At 36.7% G+C, this 22,283-nt stretch overlaps 5 protein-coding genes, 1 long non-coding RNA gene and 1 other non-coding gene across 7 annotated transcripts; 3 read left to right on the top strand and 4 right to left on the bottom strand.

The window, feature by feature from the left end:
* On the top strand, window positions 1,120-2,201 carry LOC104716641 (actin-depolymerizing factor 9-like). Its single transcript, XM_010434059.2, has 3 exons — window positions 1,120-1,229; window positions 1,347-1,606; window positions 1,793-2,201. Exons 1-3 carry the CDS (start codon window positions 1,215-1,217, stop codon window positions 1,941-1,943), a joined length of 426 nt encoding a protein of 141 aa, XP_010432361.1. The 5' UTR covers window positions 1,120-1,214; the 3' UTR covers window positions 1,944-2,201.
* Window positions 2,647-2,720, top strand: TRNAT-AGU. Its single transcript has one exon. It is a non-coding gene; the product is annotated as a tRNA-Thr (tRNA).
* LOC104716640 (subtilisin-like protease SBT1.6) lies at window positions 3,977-6,544 on the bottom strand. Its single transcript, XM_010434058.2, has one exon. It carries the CDS (start codon window positions 6,436-6,438, stop codon window positions 4,132-4,134), a length of 2,307 nt encoding a protein of 768 aa, XP_010432360.1. The 5' UTR covers window positions 6,439-6,544; the 3' UTR covers window positions 3,977-4,131.
* On the bottom strand, window positions 8,808-10,006 carry LOC104716639 (transcription factor MYB32-like). Its single transcript, XM_010434057.2, has 2 exons — window positions 9,577-10,006; window positions 8,808-9,446 (listed from the first exon to the last, which is right to left on the bottom strand). The coding sequence occupies exons 1-2, from the start codon at window positions 9,837-9,839 to the stop codon at window positions 8,873-8,875; spliced, it is 837 nt and encodes a 278-aa protein (XP_010432359.1). The 5' UTR covers window positions 9,840-10,006; the 3' UTR covers window positions 8,808-8,872.
* Window positions 11,930-13,737, top strand: LOC104716638. Its single transcript, XR_756127.2, has 3 exons — window positions 11,930-12,424; window positions 12,661-12,766; window positions 13,226-13,737. It is a non-coding gene; the product is annotated as an uncharacterized LOC104716638 (long non-coding RNA).
* Window positions 14,376-17,400, bottom strand: LOC104716637 (L-ascorbate peroxidase 3, peroxisomal-like). Its single transcript, XM_010434056.2, has 9 exons — window positions 17,195-17,400; window positions 16,869-16,993; window positions 16,529-16,578; window positions 15,842-15,907; window positions 15,700-15,748; window positions 15,501-15,583; window positions 15,322-15,401; window positions 15,085-15,187; window positions 14,376-14,673 (listed from the first exon to the last, which is right to left on the bottom strand). Exons 1-9 carry the CDS (start codon window positions 17,305-17,307, stop codon window positions 14,479-14,481), a joined length of 864 nt encoding a protein of 287 aa, XP_010432358.1. The 5' UTR covers window positions 17,308-17,400; the 3' UTR covers window positions 14,376-14,478.
* LOC104716636 (beta-galactosidase 11-like) lies at window positions 18,152-22,277 on the bottom strand. The gene is made up of 17 exons (XM_010434055.2): window positions 22,052-22,277; window positions 21,875-21,970; window positions 21,666-21,778; window positions 21,493-21,559; window positions 21,303-21,395; window positions 21,060-21,203; window positions 20,876-20,970; window positions 20,673-20,778; window positions 20,367-20,570; window positions 20,093-20,260; window positions 19,822-19,997; window positions 19,629-19,735; window positions 19,446-19,555; window positions 19,242-19,352; window positions 19,048-19,152; window positions 18,459-18,953; window positions 18,152-18,381 (listed from the first exon to the last, which is right to left on the bottom strand). Exons 1-17 carry the CDS (start codon window positions 22,259-22,261, stop codon window positions 18,247-18,249), a joined length of 2,535 nt encoding a protein of 844 aa, XP_010432357.1. The 5' UTR covers window positions 22,262-22,277; the 3' UTR covers window positions 18,152-18,246.

Raw genomic sequence — 22,283 nt, 5'->3', positions numbered from 1 at the left:
TTTTATTGATTGGGTTTAAAATATAATATCTCTACCTCTTTTGTTTTGTGAAAGAGCTAATTATTATTGGATAACATTATTTGCAAGTAACTTTAGTCTCACACTGAGTGATATTTACAAAGTTTTAAACCAGTTTATTCATCTTTAGACTTTTTTTTATTTAGGCCATGAATGTTTAATGTTTTTAAGTGTATTTTAGATTATAGTTTCTGGTTTTTAGATTTTGAATTTTGGTGTTTAGTTTTTGGATTTTGAAAAAAGAAAAAATATTTAAATGGAAAAAAAAATTCGTTTGAGAAAAGGAAAAAAACTCAAAATTTTGGTTTTTCGATTCTTAATTAGTGAAAATTGATTAGAAACTCCAAAAAACCAGATTCCCTATTTTTAAGGGAATCTACTTTCTCAAAAATCTTGATTGGGTTTAATATGAGTTTTTGAGAAACTAAATCCAAAATCTAATTTTAAAAAGAAACAATCAAGGCCTTATTATTTTCTATGTAATAGTATTTCAGTAGTAATTAAGAAATTTATAAATATAAATATATTATATATAAGAAAATAAATATGAATAAAACAGACCAACTATTATTACACTTGTACACGCACGAGAAAAACACAGCTAATTTGGAAACTGTTAATTTGGTAGGGAAGAGCAAAAATATTTTTAAAAACACTTAATATAGATTTAATTGGTGAATTCCCCAATTTTTGAACATATATAATGATAAGTTTCCATCCCAAGTTGTGTTTTTTCTCATTACCTCATTGGAAACATTCATGAGCTTTAAATTAGTTGCTTTGGTATTCTCACACAATTCAAAATTAAAAGAAATAATTAGTATTTAAAATAGCTGTGTTTTTTACTCATAAATAAGAAAAGAACTATATATGGGTATTGTTCTTAACTATATAAAACCATTCAAAAAAGGCTCTAATTAAACACCAAATTAATACGGTATATTTTTAGAACAGGAGACTAATTTTATGTATATTTAATATAATTACAAATGCCAGTTTCAAGAAGTGGTAATTTTGTAATAATAGCGAAATCTCAATGGCAATCATATAAACACTTCTTTATAAAACCCTTTCGAACTACACTCTCATCTCACAACACACAGCAACATACAAAAATCTCTCTACACTCTAAAAAATATTAGCCAAAGAAAGAAAGAAGAAGAAGACATCTTCGAAGCTCAGCATTAACACTCACTATGGCTTTGAAGACGGTAAAGAACAATTATTTATTTTTCTATTTGAGTTATGAGATTATAACAAACTATATATATATATATATATATATTGGGATGATGATTGATTTGATTGGTGTAAATATTTATTTATAGGCGACGAGTGGTATGTGGATGATGGATGATTGCAAGAGATCGTTCATGGAGATGAAGTGGAAGAAAGTGCACAGATACGTCGTTTACAAACTCGAGGAGAAGTCTCAGAAAGTCACCGTCGACAAGGTCGGTGCCGTCGGCGAGAGCTACGACGATCTTGCCGCTTCTTTGCCGCAGGACGATTGCCGCTACGCCGTGTTTGATTTCGATTACGTCACTGTCGATAACTGTCGCATGAGCAAGATCTTCTTCATCACTTGGTTAGTGTCCGAGTCTCGTCACTAGCTCTCTCCTTGTCTCTTCGATTTCTTCTCCATATTGTCTTGGTGATCATCTGAGGGCAAAATAGTCATTTAGCGAGCCCTAAATTACCATTTTACCCTTCGATGTCCTAAGCCTTGAACGTGGCCAAATAAAACTTAAATTTTGATTGTTTGTGGGAATAGGTCACCGGAGGCGTCGAGGATAAGGGAGAAAATGATGTATGCAACGTCAAAGAGCGGACTGAGAAGAGTGTTAGACGGAGTTCACTACGAGCTTCAAGCAACCGACCCAACCGAGATGGGATTTGATAAAATCCAAGACCGGGCCAAATAATCAATCACAAAGACATAACCGGAGTTTATTACTACTAGCCTGTTATTATAACAGTTATGAGCAGCAATTAATTCTCTATTAATGTTATTTAGTGCTTTTTAACATCTTCCGTCTTGTTGTCAAACAAAATGATTTCCTTTATTTTGTTGACAAATATTGTTCTCAACTATTATTAGTCTTTCGTTTTTAATTGTTGCTGTTAATTGTTTTTTTTTGCAAATATATATATATATATATATGTATATATGTTGAAAGTTATTTTGTCTTTTGTTTGTCACTAATGCTAATAAAAAAGAGGTCTTAAATATATTTGAAATGTACTGAGAGATTATGAGGATAAGTATTCATTTGGTGAGAGTGAGACCATTCAACCAAGGCATATGGTAAAACTTTTGCAAAAATTTAAAGTATGAAAAATAAGTTTGAAACTAAAAGTTAACATTTCAGAGTTGGGTATAATTCTTAGGCAGAATTCATAATTGAGGAGTAGTGGATCTTATATATCCTACTGAATTTACTCAGTTTGTATGGTTTATTTGAAAAATCCACCTCCCATGATCCAAATCTTACAATGGTTCTCATAATAATTTTTGTGAAGATCCACTCATATAGTTCTCGGCCCAATATTTACTAAAATCCAACTTCAACCAAAACCACAGATTTCTCATTTTTTCTTTTTATATTAAAGATGTAAAGCAAAAAGGCTCTCGTAGCTCAGTTGGTTAGAGCACCCGTTTAGTAAGCGGGAGGTCTAGAGTTCAACTCTCAACGAAAGCATTATTTTTATTTTCTTGTTATTTTTGCCTAGCATCCATCTCTTAAGCATTATTGGATGGTGGGGAGGCTATTACTTTTGAAGTTTTCAATCCCAAATTCACCGTTTCGTGCGCTCCCATCATTTTACATTTTCATACTTTAGTACCTAACCTATTTTAAGTTGAGACACAACTTTAAATTATAGTACTATTTTTATAACAAGCTAAAGTGTCAATCTAATTGTACTTTTTAGCAGGTTTAAATTGATAAGCAACTATTGCAGATGCATTGTCGAAGAGTAAACTCCCTTTTTTAAAAAAGCTTACAACTTTTACGGTTGAAATAAAAGGTTTTTACTTTACATGTGTGAATAATAATTGTAGTTTTTGTAATTGATACCGGGCGCTGGCTAGCCTGTCACAATGGACCCCAAGGTTGTAAGTGTAAGAGGTCCACCAAAACTCTCAATCTTCTTCGTCCCACATAGAAGTCGAATTTTTGTTATCTTCCAAAAATCCACACACACTTTGGCAGTTTTTTTTTGTTTCTCATATAAATATATGGCGAGTGATTGAAATATTTTTATGATAAATGCATGAGAGATTAAAGTTTTATTTTTCCTTCTCTAATCCATAGACACAATATTGGTCACCCGCTTTAAGAAATCTAAATTTTGTTGTATGACCAAAAATATCAAATAGTTAGTTGGATGCTGGTAATGGCATGGGGATTTTATCAAAACAAAATTTTCATTTGTGTGTGTTGACGACAGAATTAGGTCCATCCTGAAATGTGTGTGCATAATCACATCCTTTTGTTTCATTCAGGCAAAGTACATGCAAATTTTTCTCAAAATTCAGGAAATTACTACCGATTTTTATAAAATTCAAAGAAATGGGTCCTCACTGCCCATTTTTGCTGGTTAAAATATAGTAAATTTTAGGGTGGGAACACAAATAAACGTCAAAGCATATATATAAAATATGTATTCCATAGATATAAAATATGTATTCCATCTATCTATGGACCATGCTTATGCCACTTTGCTCAAATCAATCATCTATCTTTCCCATGTCGAAATCAATCATCTTCTATATCATTATGATGCCTGTAAATCTGGGGTCTTGAATTGTTCTGGTACAATGATTCGATAAATTTGTACATCATTCATCTTTCAACCTCCATTTTTATTTTGCCTTCATGAATTTTTATTTATTTATGATCAAGACAAATATTTAAACGTTTTTTCCTATCATTTTCCTTATATAAAAAAAAAAAAACATAAACAGGATATAATAATATCATTAGGAAAAAAAGATAAAAACACAAAAACATTTAGATAATGAAGCGCTTACTCAAAATTCTACAGTTATTGCTACACCTCTCATCTCACATAAGGGTTTTACACACGATCATGAGTCATGACCACATTTTACAACGAGTCCATTTGGGTCACCACAATGGGACTCCTAACCACGTGTTTCCCACCATCAAACCACGTGACCGAACCGAACACAGCACCTGTTTCTCCCAACACAACGTTCCTTGTATCAACCGTCACTGTAACCGCATAACTCCTTCTCTTAACTGCCGAAGTAAACACTAGCCTAGGCGGTTTCACCGTCACCATCACTCCTCTCGGAGACTCTATCCTCGCCCGATAAACCGCCTCCGCCTGCCCCACGTTCGTCGCCGTCCGTATAACGGTTTTGCTCACCGATCCTCTTCTCGAAGTAGGAAACACCGCCGTGATCGACGGGTAATTCAAATTCCCCGGTGACGGTTTCCTCCTCGTCGGACATCTCACCGGCGTTCTTGTGATCACTTGAATCGTCTTTGGTCCATACCCGATCGAGCAAAGAAACGTGATGTAGTCATCGTTGGTTATATTGTAAACAAGACCCGGATCCATAGCCCGGCCCAAATTTAAATGACCCGACCCGTAATCATAAGGCGTAGCTGATTTGCCCGTGGATTCATCGATTAACGAACGGTTAGAGTTATCGACGAGGTTCGTCGTCGTCATCATAGCCGATCTAATAGCGGCGGGGCTCCAATCCGGATGAGCGGATTTGAGTAGCGCCGCCGCGCCACTCACGTGAGGACACGCCATTGAAGTACCTGAGAGAATGTTAAACTCTGTTTTCCTTGGATCCGACGGCAAACCTGTAGGTCCAACAGCGTCGGTCCACGCGGCGAGGATGTTAACTCCGGGAGCAATCAAATCCGGTTTTAAAATCTCCGGGTTTAATCCGTTAGGTCCTCTACCGGAGAAAGAAGCAATAACCGGAGCCGGTTTAATCCCAACTATAGTTCCTCTGAAATCAATGGAAGCAACAGGATTAGGATGTGAAGAAGCGTATGCTTTGATCCTATCTCCTTCGTTTGATCCAACGGCGCAGGCTGGGATAAGATGAGCATCTCCGACTAATCCTTCTCCGTTGGATGCGCCGTTTGCGAGAATCATCCCGACGCCGCCTGCTTTCTTCACAACCAATCCCTTCGCTACACGTGGACTGCTTCCTCTATCGCAAATTACTATTTTACCCTTCACATGCTTCGGGTCGAGCGTGTTCTCCATACATAGAGACGCCGACGACATTCCCGATTTACCGGGATAAACCACCGGAAACATACGACCGTTTAACGGCACGCCGGCGTAAAGAGACACGCCTCTGAGACGATGTCCGTCGCCGAGAATCGCATCCGCCGGGAAATTCCGATCGATAGTGCTAGCACCAACGGTGGTCACCCACGGCGCGAGGTTCGTAACTGACATACCGTTAGGTCCTTCGTTTCCGGCGGAGGAAGAGACGAAGATTCCTTTCGACGCGGCGCCGTAGGAGCCGATCGCTATCGGATCGAGGTAATACGGCGAAGTGATCCCGTCTCCTCCGCCGATCGAGATCGATATAACGTCGACGCCGTCGTATACGGCGGCATCAAAGGCGGCGAGGATATCGGAATCGAGACAACCGGAATCTTTCCAACAGACTTTGTAGGCGGCGATACGAGCTTTTGGAGCAACGCCTTTGGCTACACCGGAGGCGTAACCGGACATACTGGCTTTGAAAGCGTGACGTCCAGCGGCGGTTGAGGAAGTGTGAGTGCCGTGTCCATCGGCGTCACGCGGAGATAAAAACTCAACGGTTTTGTTGATTCCTCCGATCACGGCGGCTTGTTGTCCTTTAGCGAAGAACCTAGCTCCGACGATTTTCCGGTTACAGTTCCGAGGACCGAATCTGGCTCCGGATTCGCATACGCCTCTCCACCGTTTCGGAACCGGACCTAAGTTGAGATCTGAGAAGCTTCTTCTCTCCGGCCAGATTCCGGTATCGAAAACGCCGATGATAACGTCTGATCCGTAATCGGATTCCGACCAGAGTCCTTTCTGATTCTGTAGACCTAAGAACTGAGGAGAGCGTGTAGTGTGAAGCTCACGACGCTTATCTTCGAAAACAGCGAGAACCGCCGGGTGGTTACGGAGGTTATCGGCTTCGTCGGGAGTAATCACGGCGGAGAAGCCGTGGAAGACGTTGTGGTAGACGTGAAGGATTCGAGATTCTTCGGCGAACTCGGTGCTGTACCAGTGGTAGTGCGTCGGGAAAATAGAAGGCATAGATCCACCATCGATGCGGAAAATGAAAGTCTTAGCGGCTGACTGAGAAGCAACGAAGGAGATGAACGGGGAAGAGAGAAAGAGAAGAAGAACCGCGATGATGGAGGAGGAGGAAGCCATTGAAGGAGTTGTGGGAGAGAGGGAGTGAAGTGAGTGGGAGAGGGGTTTTGTTTTACCGACATGACATTGGTTCTCTCATAATTATAAAGGCAAAAAATACTATCATTTTATTTGTGTTTTTGATTAAGAAATTGTTTAGTTTACTTCTCTGTTAATCATCTATCTATTCAGCAATAATATTCCTAGTACTATGTCGCTAGTATGATTCTTGGCAATAATAGTAGCCACAAAAATACAATTTAGATAAATTCCATGTATATATATATTTTTTTATATAACATGAACATAAATATAAATAGAAATAACGACAACATAAGTCTGAAAAATAAATAATGCAAATAAATTGGCGTGTGTGTTGTTGTGTCATTTATTTGAATAAATTGTTTGTGATGGAGTACTAATAATGTTTAGTTTTTAATCACACTAGAGTAATATTTAGGTACATTTACGCATGAATAAATGAGATACGTAGAAGGTGTTTTTTTGTGGTTGTGGACAAGGGATATTAATGAAACGATAGCGTTTTTAAGTGAGATACTGCAATATTGGTTTGACAAAAGTGGACATCGGAACTGCGGAAGTCACTTTTCTCCAGGAAAGGTGTGATCACAATCACATGCATGTGAGATCATCGTAACTCTAATTAATGAATATGATGATCCACTTCTAACGGTCGATTTGTTCCTCGAAAATCATCAATGTCAAGTCTGAAGTACCTCTGATAATATTATACTATTAAACTCACTACATCTCTGTGCTACTATTAGCAGGTTGATTAGTAGGCTTTTTAAGTGTTGATTACAAAAATTTGAATTTGTATTTCTTGTCTCCATTTAGTTACTACTTACTACTACTAGTAGTGGATGGTTTTCTTGGTGGAGGAGCGCTGAGTTAAGCAGAGAGAATCTGAGTGGCTGCAATTGGACAATTAAAGCGACGTAACAGAGACTTTTTGTGATCCTCCATATATTATTACTATATTCGTCGATTATACAACGGCTATAATTTAGCTTCTGAAGATATAACATTATATTTTAATTCTTGTTTTAGGCATGACCACGGACGGACCCAGCGGGAGATCCCAATGTTTAAAAGCCCATAAGGTGTGCATTGGGCTACTCATTTATCATTTATCTACCTTAGTAGGCCATTTATTTATTCGGCTATAGGCTCAATTAAAAACGTGTAATCCTCTTCGTTTCCTTTTAAGTTTGGTCATACAAGTGTGGCTCATACAATTATTATTAACTTTTCATTTATAACATTCATGCAAAGGTGTCATCATCTTGTGTGATTTGTTTTGATTTCTAGCTCATCTGCCTCAATTCTGTCATATTGATCTCTGTATAAAAAGTTGTAGTAGGTTTAGGGTTGTGGTTTTTTTGGTGAGTTTTTTTTCCGATGAATAAATTTGATGGTCATGAAAGACTTAAAAGATTGTTTGTGTCGAGTTGTGGTGTGTTTAGTTTAGGCGTCACTAAATAAGAGAGTACTCATTCATCTTTTACTGATTCAGCATATAAAGCTTATTGGGAATCTTTTACAAAATTGATCTGAACATTTTGTTTGTCACATAGATGAATCCCAATCATGAATTTAGATTTTGCGCTCTTCTGTTTATATGAAAATATCCATCAAGTTAGGTCAAGATCGATACATCTCTTATATCTCTATTTTGATACTGTTTCACTCTTTAACATATTTCTTGAAATTTTGTTACATATTTTAAACACTATAACTTAAAACATGTAAAGCCACTATACCCACTACTAGCATAGTAGCATAGTAGATGATACAGACTAAACTACAAAACTTTTAGGTTGAAGTCTTTTTTTCTACATACATATTTTTTGGAAGAATGACCACACACAGTCGTTAATTTCTTTTATATATATTTGTATGGTTTTGGAAATAAGTTTAGTGACTTTTGTTAAATCTAGCGAATAAAAACATTCATTTGATAAAGACATTTTACCAACACAGTGTATGCTTTGAATTAGTACTCAACATTAATTAAACGGAATATGCCTAAAGGTTACAATGAACAGAAGAAGAAGAAAACTTTCAATCGTTCTCACGTTTCTCATCCTTACACAGCTTATCCACTTCATCGATATGTCAAATCTCTTGGGAATAACCATCACAACGTTTTCTTTTCAAACATTTGGGTTGAGAAATCGAGTAGAGTGTATGTCTTGTCACGTAACCATTACACTCAAATAACATTCGACACTTGAAATAACTTCGAAAATTTTCACATCTTTTTAGTAGATTATCAAATACGATGACAGATCCTGACAACTTGTATGTTGTATATATACGCATAAACAAATAATTAGTAGAAAGGGTTGAACTTGAGAACCATGAAGGAGTCTGTAAAATTTTAATATCACAATTCACAGCTATTAAATTTTCTTTTATATAGTATTTCATTTCATTGCATTTCCAAAGAGCTAAAATCCAAAACCCTAGTGTTTAGACCCAAGAAGTCATAAGCAGCAATGCTACTACTAATGTCGCTAGAAGAATAACTGCTGCTACTACTGTCCTCTGTTTGACATTTCACATTATCACAGCTACACTCCTTCACGTTCCCCAATCCAAAACGGCACGCAGTACACAGACGCTTTTCTCTCTGGAACCGCATGTTCGTCTCATCCTGGAGCTGGTCTTGCCATGGCGGGCTTATCCTAAGCTCAAGATTCAAATCTAGACATCTTCCTGAGTACTCAACTCTATCCTTTTTGCAAATCAGTCCCTTCTGAGCTCTCTCCTCCCCGAAATTTTCTTGTTTCTCCGGTTGAGGACCGAAAGAGAGAATCTTGACAAGAGGGTCCTCTGTTTTACTAGATTCACACGAATCTTGAGGAGTTTTAGTCTCGTTGATCGGCCGATGAGTCGCTGGATCAATCCCTTTTCTTAATAGCTTCCTCTTCACATGTGTATTCCAGTAATTCTTAATCTCGTTATCTGTTCTTCCCGGTAACCTCGTCGCAATAAGAGACCACCTTAAAAAAAAACAGAGGATTGTGAAAAAACAGACCTTTAAGAAAAACAGAGGATTGTTCAAAAAAACAGACCTTTAAGAAAAACAGAGGATTGTTAAAAAAAAAACAGAGGATTTGTTGTGTGACTCACTTGTTCCCGAGAAGGCTATGGAGTTTGATGATGAGATCATCTTCATCGAGGGTGAAATTACCCCTCTTGAGATCAGGACGGAGATAGTTAATCCAGCGGAGACGGCAACTTTTGCCACACCGTTGAAGACCGGCGGATCTAGGAAGAGAGCGCCAACAACCTTCACCGTGAGCTTTGATGTAAGAGATGAGCTTATCATCTTCTTCCTTAGTCCAAGCTCCTTTGTTCGTGTGGTCCTTCTCGCAGCAAGGAGACCTCCCCATCTTCTTCTTCTTCTTCTTCTGACTCGTGTGATGATGAAATTAGGGTTTTATGGGGAGATGGTTTGAGAGAAAGAAAGAGAGAGAGAGAGAGAGAGAGGTTGGAGGAGGAAGGTGAAGCCTAATTTTGTTTCTAGAAGAGAGTTGGTAAGACACGTTTGAAGGAGTGGCTAGTGGGCTCCGTTTCTCTTTTCTTTTAAAATTGTGTCATTTGTTTTTTTTTTTTGTGTTATGGATCAAAAGCTATAAACTGCAACATTCACACGATCTTCTTCAGTTCACCATCTCAATGGGAAAACACTGAGGGTTTTTATTTTTCAAACTTGAGTCTGTCTTAGCTAGCTGTACTTATGAGTGAGCCTAGCAAAGTAGTTGGTGTGAAACCATATTTATGATATAACGTTACTATATACTTATATTTATATATACACGTTCGACTTTTGAATGGCGACATGCGTTTTGTTGTAAACAGTGATCAATAACAATAATACTTCACATTTTTCTATAGCTATTTTTAAATTCTCCTAAATTTTTAATCATATTTTTCTTTTTAAAGTAATTGGATGGTAAAAATCAGGTTCATTTCATTTTCTTACATATTACAAATACGTAAATAATAATTTGGTGAGATATACTATTTTTGGGCAAAGTAGGATGGTTTTCGTACTGCCTCGAATTTAATTCAAGAATTATGGACATTTATGTTACATAATGAGAAAATAGTATTTGTCATAGTGAGTTTGGTAAGGAGGTTGTGAAGAGCATCCAAAGTGCTATGCAAAAGAGAAAATAAAAAACATGTTGGTTACGTATTATTTGTTTAGGTTCATAGTTTTTTTTTTTTTTTTTTGTTATGGTTATAGGTTCATAGTTTCTTTTTTCACTTTCCTGCGTCGTTGGCTGTCTTGAATTCAAAGAATTTATCTAGGAGGATTATTAGTCTAGAAGGCACAAACAAGTTTGGTTTTGAGGGAAAGTGACGTTAAATTAAATTTGGGTGTGGTTTGGTATAGATTTGGCTACAACAAAATAATATATATAGATGGTAAGTAAGTTACAAACACATTTTTTGTTTGTTTGTTTGTTAAAAGTTAATAGAAAAGATTGCTAAGAACAGCAAAAGCTAGTAGTGATGTCCTTTAACATTTCACAAATCGTTTCATTCAACAAAATACATACTAGTATATAAACTTAAAATGCCATGAAAACATTAGTAAGTGTGGAGGGTGAAACATCACATGGAGTTTGTAAAGCCTAATGGGAAAAATAGAGAGAGAGAGAGAGAGAGAGAGAGAGAGAGAGAGAGAGAGAGAGAGAGAGAGAGTGGAGTTGTACCTGTTTTCTCCTTCTCCTTTAATGATTTCCCCAAACACGTGACCTTTTTACTTGCCTCAACTACCATTTTTAGTACCCCCAATCCTTTTAATTAATTCCTTTATCTTCTTTTTCATTAATTCAAAAGTTTCCTATTTCTCGTAACGTCCAACCAATTTAGCCACGATTTTCACAATTAATATAATATTATCTGCATCAGTTGTTCTTGACATTTAATGTAAAACATATTCATAAATTTTTGCGGTCATGACATGGAAAAATAGAGTGGATAAGATAAGCAATTTGGTAAATTTGTTTAAGGTAAGTTATTACTCCATGTTACAATATAGGAAAAAGCAAACATATACTATGAAAAAAGCTTTGGTAGCAAACGGGATTTTATTTTGAAAGAAGAAGTATTGATAAAAACATATCGAATAATGATTGTGGGTTTTATATTCTTGTTTGGAGTTCTTTATTTGGAAAAGGAAAGAAGCTTTTATTGGTGAAAGTTTGTTTGATACCTGAAAGACAATCTTAAAAAGAAGAGTTTGGTATATTTCATGGTGTACATTTTACCTCTGAACTCCTCCTACCGACATAATAATAATAATAATATTATTTTATTTAGTCAAGTTAGAAAGTGAATACTTGGATAGAGAGTATACATGTGATTTGTTGTTCGTTCACACACCAAAAAACTCTTAATACATAACAACACTATACGACTTTTACAATGTATCATACCGATACCATCCAAATTCTAACAGTATTTCCATTAGATGCCATTTGAGCGAGCCAGTCGAGTTGCTAAGACCATCATTAGTGGTGAATACTCTCTAAGTTACTCTCTTGTTGGGCCCCAAAAATAGATATAAAACCCATTTTCGAGTCCATTTGAGAGAGTATCGCTGCTTCTAATAGCAACTGAAGCAACACCCTGAGAAACGCGACGTGGCGTTTTGCCATTGGTTCCAGAAAAAATATAAAAGATAATTTTTTTTTTTTAATCTTTCCGAGTCTCTCTCTCTCCTCTGTCGAGACAAAGGCGATTTGGGTGGCGATTCTTGCGAAGATCATGATTAGGCGTCGATTCAGACCGAATCTGATGAAGTTTCCGGCTAAATATGGAGGATGATGATGGCAAGTAGAGGCGATGGCGAAGAACAAGCGGTGTAACCCTAAGATGTTGACGATTCGGTTCTGAAGACAAACGACGGCGGAGGTTTCCGGGGGTGACAGAGATCACAAATGTCCATGTTCAATTCCTCCATGTAAGTAACGTAATATCCGACAACTATTATCTAAAATCTGGATTCTCTTGGTAGGACATCTCTCCTTAATTCTGCTTTCTAGGGTTTCTTTGTTTTTGTTATCTGTGCAACGTTTTCTGTAATAGATGTGTGTCTTATTGGATTTGGATCTTAGAACCCGAATCTTAATGAGAAAATCCAAAATAAAAAAAGTCATGACTTCTTCTTCGTCTTCTATGTTTGCAATTGATATATAGCTCTCTCAAATGGCCACAAGAACAAGATCATGACTTCTTCTTCGTCTTCTATGTCAGCACTAGCTTGCTCTCCTCTTCTCAACGATTGCCACTGAACTAATGGATGGTGAGTGTGTCTCTCCTGGTTGTTTTCTGCTTCATATATATATATATATATATACTGGTTTTAGCCGTTAATGTTAGGTTAAAGTTTTAGTTCAGGGTATTTATCTGTACTAAGGTGGGTTGATTCATTTTTAGCCTACTCTTCTCAAATTCTAGGTCTTAGCCAGTGATTCCATTGTTTAGTATAACGTTTGTAATTTTATTTTCTGAGATTTTTCAGTTGTTAGATTTTGTTATTGTTACAAAATAATTTCAATTATCAGTGATCTTCATGTAAAATATTTTGATGATTAGATGTTGCTGTGTATTTGTTTAATCAAAAGCTTGTGTAACCTTTGCCAAAAATAATTGAAGTCACATTCTTTTCCCTAAGTCTTTGGCCATTCATCAAGATTTCTCAAATATGTCTCTAACAATGGATTTCTCAACCAAGTGGCTTGTTTCTCTCGTGTGACTACAGACAAAGATCATGTGTTTGGAAACTTGATAGAGAGTAGCGAAGCAAATACTGAAGTAAAGATCCTGGACAACGATCATTTGGTTTTCTATATGGACAAGAATGTAATGGCTCGCAAATTGCCTGAGACGGTCGTAGTTACTAACCACGAGGAGGTTACTTTTAACGTTGTCAAGGATGTATGTGTCGATGAGGGTGTGCCTATGATGCCGGATAAGTTCTTATTCAACAAGATGATTGCAAAGTGGCATCGGGGGTTGTAGTAGCTACATCAAGAAGTGTCTCTAAGGAAGCTTTAACCTTGGGAGATATTATATTAATGGAGGGTTCTCAAAGACCAGCCAACAAAAACAACACCCATGGACCTGAAGAAACAGAAGAGGAGAAAACAGAGGAACCAATAGCAGGGAGCTTGAGATATCTTTCCACTGAATTGGAAGAATCAGAGAATCAACGGCTAAACGATGTGTTTGAGGACTCTTCTGATCACAATCTCTTCTCAAGAATCAGAGAATCAACGGCTTACCTAATATGTTTAATATTTCAAATTTTGTAAAATATTTGAACTATTTTGAATTTTGTAAAATATGTTTAATATTCCAAAGTTTGTTAAATATGTTTAAGATTCCAAAGTTTTATGTAATATAAAAAGTTTAATAATTGTTTTATCATTTTATATTATTAAAGTTGATAATTACTAAACACAAATTAAAAATTAAAAATACTCTTAGGATTACTTTACTTAAATTAGTATTAATTATATGTTTAATTAATTTGAGATTAACTTGGAGAGTACCCCTTACTAATGATGCTCTAACTGTGCTACCAGCGTTCTATACTATTAACCTCCTTAAATGAAAATACGAAAGGAAACGAAAAGGAAAAAAAAACAAAAAACACCAAGATTTTAATTTCAAAGAAGCTTCCTACCTAACTAAACCTACCAAAAGGTTAGGTTAGGTACAGTTTTCAGGTTATGTCCCACTTTGGAGATATCGACCGATCTTTGGTAGATATCTAATCTATCCACAAATCTTGTAGCACATTAATAATCAATCATTTAATGGTAACGAACGTTTGTGATGAAACAGTTACGCTACCATGAATTAAGATCAATTTTAGCCCCCAAATTATTATTTGACTTTTTTCTTACTACAAAACAGTATGGTCGTGGATTAATAAAAGAGTTTAGCATATTGTATTGTAGCAACAAAATAGGGTATTATCATGTGATAAGTTTTTTCCTCCTATTCCATTTACTTCATCCTCTTCCGAACTTCGTAAAAGTAACCAAAGGCCACGACCGCAGCAGCAACCACAACCCCGAACGCGCTCTGTGCCAGAATCGTGCTGTCTGCAACCGCTTTTCCCCCTGAGGAGCTTGGGTTGAAACCAAGCTCAGAGAGTTTCTTGTGAGATTCAGCGTAGTCTCTGAAGAATGCATCTTCATCCTGTTTACAACCCAGTAGAACTTGTCAAAAATAACATCCAACAACAGAAACACAGGGCAAATGGGATATACCACTATATATGCAGTTCATAATCAAAACATTGAATCATCAATCAAGAAACAAAATCATAGTTCTTAGAAAAGCTGATTTTAGTTGACTACAAACATGAAGAACACCGTGATAAGATAATAAGAATTCATAAGCGTGTTCATACTTTCAGTTTGCAACCTCAGCAACCATAGATATGGGGTTCTCTAGAACAAAACCATATATATCTTGATTTGTGATTCTCTGTGCTTGAGGGTTCGGTGAGTATGTGAAATCAATACATGAAATAGAGTTATGTCCTTGACATAGCAAAGCAAGAAACAAATGGTTAAAGAGATATAGACGAATTCCAGTTTATTTTACCTTTGCATAGAGCTCAACATAACGACGGAATTCCGGGTCTTCCAATAAAGTCTTGTCAGTTGGAAGTTTCAACAAGCCCTCTGATTCTCCTTTCAGCAGTTCCCTGGTTACCAAAACCAGCATTATTTATTCATGGGTTAAACAGATCCTGTAGTAAAGAAGCAGTTTGTTTGCTGCTTGTTCTTCTTGGAAACACAAACAAACAAAAATCTCTGAGGATAAAGAAATGAAAATTACACGAAGTAGGAGTTATCAAACTTCAGAGGCTCTTCAGTCCATGCTCCATCGAAGCCTGACCTCTCTGGATGAGCCCTTCCCTAAACACCAAAAAGTGGTCATAAGCACATACATTGCGGTTTATTTGTTAAACAAAAAAAAAAAACAGCGGAATTTAAGTAAGTGACCAATGAATATACCAGAGTATGAGCCCCTGAGAGTGCCACAATATCCTTATCAGATACTCCCATGCGGTAGAATACATCTCTTAGATGTTGAAAACCTACAGACATATAAACAAGGTAAATTCATAGAGAAGATCTTCCAATTCCATGATTTAAAGTTTTAATAGAGAAAATCAAAGTTTCCTATAAAATATAGAAATAAGATTTATTGTACCTTGTTTAGCATCAGGAAGTCTTCCTTCCCTGGTGGAGACCTTTGAATCCTATCAAGAAGAAACATACAGTATTTACGGTTATTTGCTTCATCGCTAAAACTGGTAAACTGCTATAATGTCTCCAAAAATGAGAAACTATACTTTTCTCCCAGGAACGAAGTTGATGTCAGGTCCACCAGTAACCTCAACTGCTACCACACCAGCAAGCTGAAACACAAGAAATATCTAGATTATTCAGATCCAAAACTTGATTGCTATTAAACTGCTGCTCCAATTGGAAACTTCTTCTGGGCATATTCATATATCAAGCCTCGACATTACTGACCAAAGAAAAAACTGGACAAACAACAATACAAACAGTGATGGAAAATGTAATATAGGTGCAAGCGACGGATTGGTGAATTCTACTATCTAAGTCTCAAGTCAGTAACACAGATGGGTAGACAATATCACAAAACTAATTGCTAAATTTACCAAACCTACTGGTCATGAAAAATTCAGGAATTAAAAGTCAAGAATTACAGGAAGAACAAAAATAGGAAGATTTATTCTGGGCGACCATGAAGCATATACCCTAGCATGGAAGAGATAGCTTGAGGTATTGTTACAATCTCCTTCTTGAGTGTTTACTTAACTTGAATCTAGTTTCTACTGTAAGAGAAAACGTTTCTACTTGAACAACATAGTCCATCTCTCTTTCTTGAAACAAATTGACAAAGTCAAGCTAAACCATGGGATGATTCAATGAGACACGGGGAGTACAAGTTCCAGAGAATTTTAACATCATTTTTGGATTTAATTCAGTCTTTAACTTTGTTAGAACCTTACCTGATATAGGTCTGCGTATGTGATTTTGGGATACTTAGCTTTAACTCCCTCTGAAACATGAAAGATAAGATCTCATAACTAAACAATTCAAAGTCCATTTCAAAAAAAAAAAAAACATAATGGAATAGTTTTGAACAGTGTTCTTCATAAACCATAAGATAAAAAGGATACATCACATGAGAGCACAGTATTGGTTATCCAAATTTCAAAAACAATCTAACCCACGGACTATGCCTAAAGAGTAATCTCTCATCACCAACGAAAGTGAGGAACAAAGAAAGAGCAGCCGAAGAGAAATCGTCCAGAAAACGAATCTACAATAACAGAATCAAAACCCTACCACAGAGATCGAGAGCGATCTTCAAACCATTGTTGGCACCATGAGAGTACTCCTCTTCGTTCCTGATAGAGCCATTAGGTCCACCAGTCTTCGATTGAGCATCATAGGTTCCAGCATCGTGCCATCTTTTTTCACAAAAACCAGATGAGATACAACAACAACATAATCAACACTTTGTAAAACAATCAAACAAGATCAAGCGATTTCTACATCCTAAGTTCCTAACTAACAATCGAGCGATTTCCACAGGTTCTAAAACACGAAACACCTAGAGTAGTTCAACATAAGCGAATCGAAAAAAACCAAAAAAGAAATCGAAAACTCACGCCAATCGGAGCATGATCGGAGCACAGTTCTTGTTCGAGATGAGAGAGCGGAGGTCACGGCGAGCCTTGGTGATTTCTTTCAAGTAGTCTGCGTCAACAATCGGCGTCGCCATAGCTCCGACTCGTCTGGGATTGGTGAAGGAGTATAGAGAGAGCGATGAAGAAGAAGAATAAGAATAAGAAGAGAATGGTCAAAGGGGNNGGGGGGGGGGGGGGGGGGGGGGGGGGTTTGTGATGTGAAGATTTTTTTGTTTTAGTTGGTTACAACAACACACTGAAGTTTGGGCCAAAGAGATAAAGCCACCCAATAAGAAACGGGATTTGAATGGGCGGTGTCAGTTATCTGCTGTTTTCCTCAGCCACACCTTTCGATGGACCTCATTCGCTTATTTAAGATTTTTTTTTCTTTTCTTTTGTTTTGATAAGCATAGATGATAGATCATGACACAAAATGTTGTTATTCACGGTGGATCTCATTGGCTTACATTCGAATCATGCCTTATTAAACACGTAGCATCGCTTTCTAATAAAATCGAGTTAAACACACCAGTCAGTCTTGATACAAAAGCACGAAAACTTAGAAATAAGGTGAAATACATAGTTTGCTAATCCACCAATCAATAGATGAATATGATCGCTTTTCCTACACAAACACGTGCACACGAAGAGGTGAGAGATGAAATTTATCGCAACGGCAACATTAGTTTATTTACCTAATTTGGAAGTCTGTCTGAAGAACAAGTACAAAGGTGAGATCAGAAAAAACGGCACGCGAGTTTGTAAAGTATTTGTTAAACGGCGAGCATTTAAATCTTAATTAAACAAATGAAAACATTCGATAAAACTACATTTTTTTTTTTTGGGGGTTATGCAGTTGTTTTCTGATTGAGTTATATTCGAATATCTTACTCGTGTATTAGTGATGATAAATTTAAGAAATCAAATACAAACAAAACGACAAAAAACTCGATGCCACAACACTTTTTGAAATTGGTCTACTAAACCCGATACACGAACCATATAATTTAGTGTGATGATGATGATTTGTACCCTCAGTTCTTCTTGCCACGACCACACTTGACTTGAACGGCAAGCATCTTCACAACGTTCTTGCATGAATCTTTCTTGTCTTGTTCGAACGTGCTCTTGTTCACCGGAATCTCACAATGTGCTTTTCCCAAACAGTGCTGCAATAGTATGTTTTTGGTTGGTTAGTTCTACTACAATCTGCGAATTGTACATCAAGAATGGAAAATATGATTACCTTCTCAACAACTTGCTTTGAAATAGGAGCATTGCAAGTGCCAAGAGTGAAGTTTCCACAAACACCAATAGGGTTTCCGAAGCTAGCGAACTCAACAGCTGCGATCTTTTTAGTGCCTGAGCATTTGAGAGTTGCTGTGAGACTCACGTTATCCGTGATGGCTTGGACCTGATCTTGCTTCCTAGTCCAATGTCTAACACTTGGGGTGTAGTTTTCTCCAATATAAGAACAAACAGTGTCTCTGTTGACGATGACAAAGTCTATAAGCTCAGGCTTCACATTTGGCTCTTCCTCGAATATAACAAGATGGTTTTTCTTGGGTTTCAAGAAAGATCTAGGGATGTGGTACTCTATTTGCGTAGGTTGACCTAATGGAGACAAGAACGATTGCCAATATCTTCCAACGCCTTCTCCGTTCACCCAAATCAACCCTTTTCCCATTCCGTTCATGCGAATCGCCGCTGCGTTTAGGCTCTCTGGTGCATCGAAGTATGTCTGCAATGTTTCACATTCGTGAATATAATTAGAGATGATTAGAACATTTCAATATAATATTCTATATAGTTTCTCAATCTTTTTGTTCTGTTACCTGGTACCATGTGAGTCCTGGTGCTTTTCCGTTGAATTTTTGCCATTTGACCTTCTTTGAACCTTCCTCGGTGTGAACTCCGAGTCTTTCACCTTCCATACCGACCTTAAGATCGAGAAACCGGATCAAAACAAGAAGATATATACTCAATGTTGTGAAACAACTACATAGAAATTGAGAGATTGATTTTAAACCTTGTTTCCCCATTTGCTGTTTTCAGTGAGATCAAGTGTTCCAGAAGTCAATCCTAAAATGGATACACCACGAGGACCAGTGTATCTATGCTCCATATAAGATCCACTGTCCTGTAAGAACAATAAATCAAAGACAACATTTATGAAACATGTCTTCATCTATATATGGTCTTAAAACTCAGATTTTGAACTATATTTACTTACTGGGAATCCTGTGAGAACGCCAAGCATAATAAGATGATTCTCTCCTGCTTTGATTGTAACCGGTTTTTGGAAAACAAAACTCTTCTCTTCATGGCTTCCATGTCCACTTCCTGGTAAGAACAATATCATTAGTATACATAGCTCATTTTTATACTTTGTTGATCATTTAAGAACAATTGTTACCAAGGTATTCTCCGTTAAGCCAAACGTGCAACGCGTGTCCAAGACTAGCAACCCTCACAGAAGTCTTGACTCCTTTCTTAGGTAAGTCATTCTTATTAACCTTGAAACTGAAAACGCAAACTTTTATTTCAAGATTCTCTTCTTTTATATTTGACATATATACAGTCCCATGAACATATTATAGAGTCTTTACCTTGTTGTGTACCATCCGTAGTCTGTCTTATCCTTAGTTAAACCGTAGAGTTCAACGGGTATGTAAGAGTCACCGTCGAGTTTACTAGGCAATGTTTCAGTGAACACTTTGAAATCAGACTTCTTGTTCGCCTTCTTAGACTTCATGAAGTTCCTTGCAGTGTGTTGCGAAACAATCTGGTCCAATCCAAACAAACAAAAAAACGTTTTAAAAACTATGCTCTTTTCTTGTTTCCTCGAATAAAATGGAATATGTTAATGTTTTTCTTCACCTGTGCAGTGTTGTAAACAACAGTTTTGCAATCTGGAAGAATACTAATGGAACGAGGAGCTATCACGTAATCTCTCCCCCTGAATTTGATGGTTTCTGCAGCTTCAGTGTTATTGTTAGCCAAGAAAGCTGCGCAAGATTTCGTTCCAGGTTGTTCGTAGTATCTAATCTGTTTAATTACATACCAAAAAACTTAGTTAAATCCTCGTAATTATTTTGGAAAGAATCATATTATTTTTTTCTTTTTATGTGTACATATATGATGCTAATAGTACCTCTGTATCTTTTCCAGGTTTCTCAGTTTTAGGCTGACCCCAAAGAAGTGGCTTCTTGCAGAGGTTAAGAGCATTGTGAAGTTGCTTGAGATGACCAAACTTGGGCTCTTTTTCTAAACCATATTCATCAAGAGGTGCATCATCGTAGTATCTTGTGGTTACATAATGTGCAGAGGTTCTTCCAAAGTTAGTCCCTCCATGGTACTACAGAATCATTATAATATAACAAAGCCACATGTTAAGAATTTGGACAATTCACTTTTGCAATATTTCCAAAGATGGTTTATTGGAATGAGCCCATTATACCATGTAGTAGTTCACGTGGCTTCCATTCTTGGAAAAGAATCGAGCAACAGAGAAAGCTATGTCTTCTACTGATCTTTGAGTTGGTGGATCACCAAACACGCGGAACCTATCAAAAGTAATTCGCAAGATGTTTTAACACTTGTATGAATGAAACTCAAGTTTCTACAATTTTTAAGTTTAGCCAAAAAAAAAAAAAAACTCACTGAGTAGTCCAATTCTCTGTCCATAAAGATGGTTTGTTTTCTTTGTTAGGACCGGGGAAAGTATCACCGCAGTGTCTTCCATTGCAAACATTGATCTGTATTCATCATAAAATTTTCAAAGTTTTTTTTTTAACAGTTTCTTCCATTTTTCAAACAAAACACAATCTTAAAACAAAAACTTTACCATAGGATCAGGAGCGTCGTTCTGCTTGCACATAACCCATGGGATCCCGAGATTCATTGAGTCCACCAATTTTGATGCCCACTTAATGTAGTTTAATCCGTCTTGTTTGTATGCACGTTGAACCGCACTATACTCGTTCTCTATCTGCAAATTTTATATAATCACATTGATTACAAAAAAAAAAAATCATTTTATAACATTTTCTCAAATCAATTAAATTAGATTTCTTTCTAAGTCACGTACCTGTCCTAATATAATGGGGCCTCCTTGTGAAGCAAACAATTTTTCCTCCTTCATTTTGTCGAGTATCATCCGCACGTACCTTTCTGTATGTTCCTGCAATAGTATTTTTAGTCAAATATTTTTACTTGTAACAAAACACACATACATGATTTCAACATTTTAGTCCTTTTTTTTATATGTATATACATACCTTGAATGGTTTATTGTCTGTACGGAAGAAAATTCCGGGAACTTCTCTAAGCCAATAGGGAAGTCCTCTGATATTTAAAAACAACAAAAAATGTAAAACAATGAGGAGATGACTTAAGTTAATAATAAAGGAGAAATCATAACTATAAGAAGCTTTTAGTGAATTATTATTACCCATGAGTCCATTCAGCTTGGATAAACGGTCCAAGCCTCAAGGTCACATACATGCCATTCTTCTCAATCAACTTTATGAATTTCACCAAATCAGCTCGTCCCGAAAAGTTGAACTAACGAAAACAACAAAAACTATGTTACAAAATCCTATATAGAATACATGCATGCATGTTTTGTATTATATAAATCGATTTGTGTATTTTAACTACCTGTCCTTGTTCAGGCTCGTGTACATTCCAGAAAGTGTAGGTCTGAATCGTGTTCAAACCGCCTTGTTTCGCTCTCTTTATGATACTTGGCCACATCTAAACCAAATCCAAATCACATTCAATATGAATTCAGAATTAAAAAAAAAAGTGTTTGAAAAACAGAGAATATGTGAATACTTCAGGAGTGCTGCGAGGGTAATGAATAGAGCCGGAGTAAAGAAGCTCTCTTTTGCCATCGATGATCAAAGATGTTCCATCGTAAGTCACCTCCTTATTACTCTTCTTCTTCTTCTTTGCGTCCTTTTTGGCCGCGAAAGAGGATGAAGAAGAGAGGAGAACCACTAGAACGGCTGTTAAAAGCCATCGATCAAGAGAATGTTTTCTCATTGATGAACTCTCTTCTTTTTTT

The sequence above is a fragment of the Camelina sativa genome, chromosome 10 (assembly GCF_000633955.1).
Source record: "Camelina sativa cultivar DH55 chromosome 10, Cs, whole genome shotgun sequence".
Lineage (NCBI taxonomy): Eukaryota > Viridiplantae > Streptophyta > Magnoliopsida > Brassicales > Brassicaceae > Camelina > Camelina sativa.
Note: the sequence above shows the minus strand (reverse complement) of the source record. Positions and strands in the feature narration are given on the sequence as shown.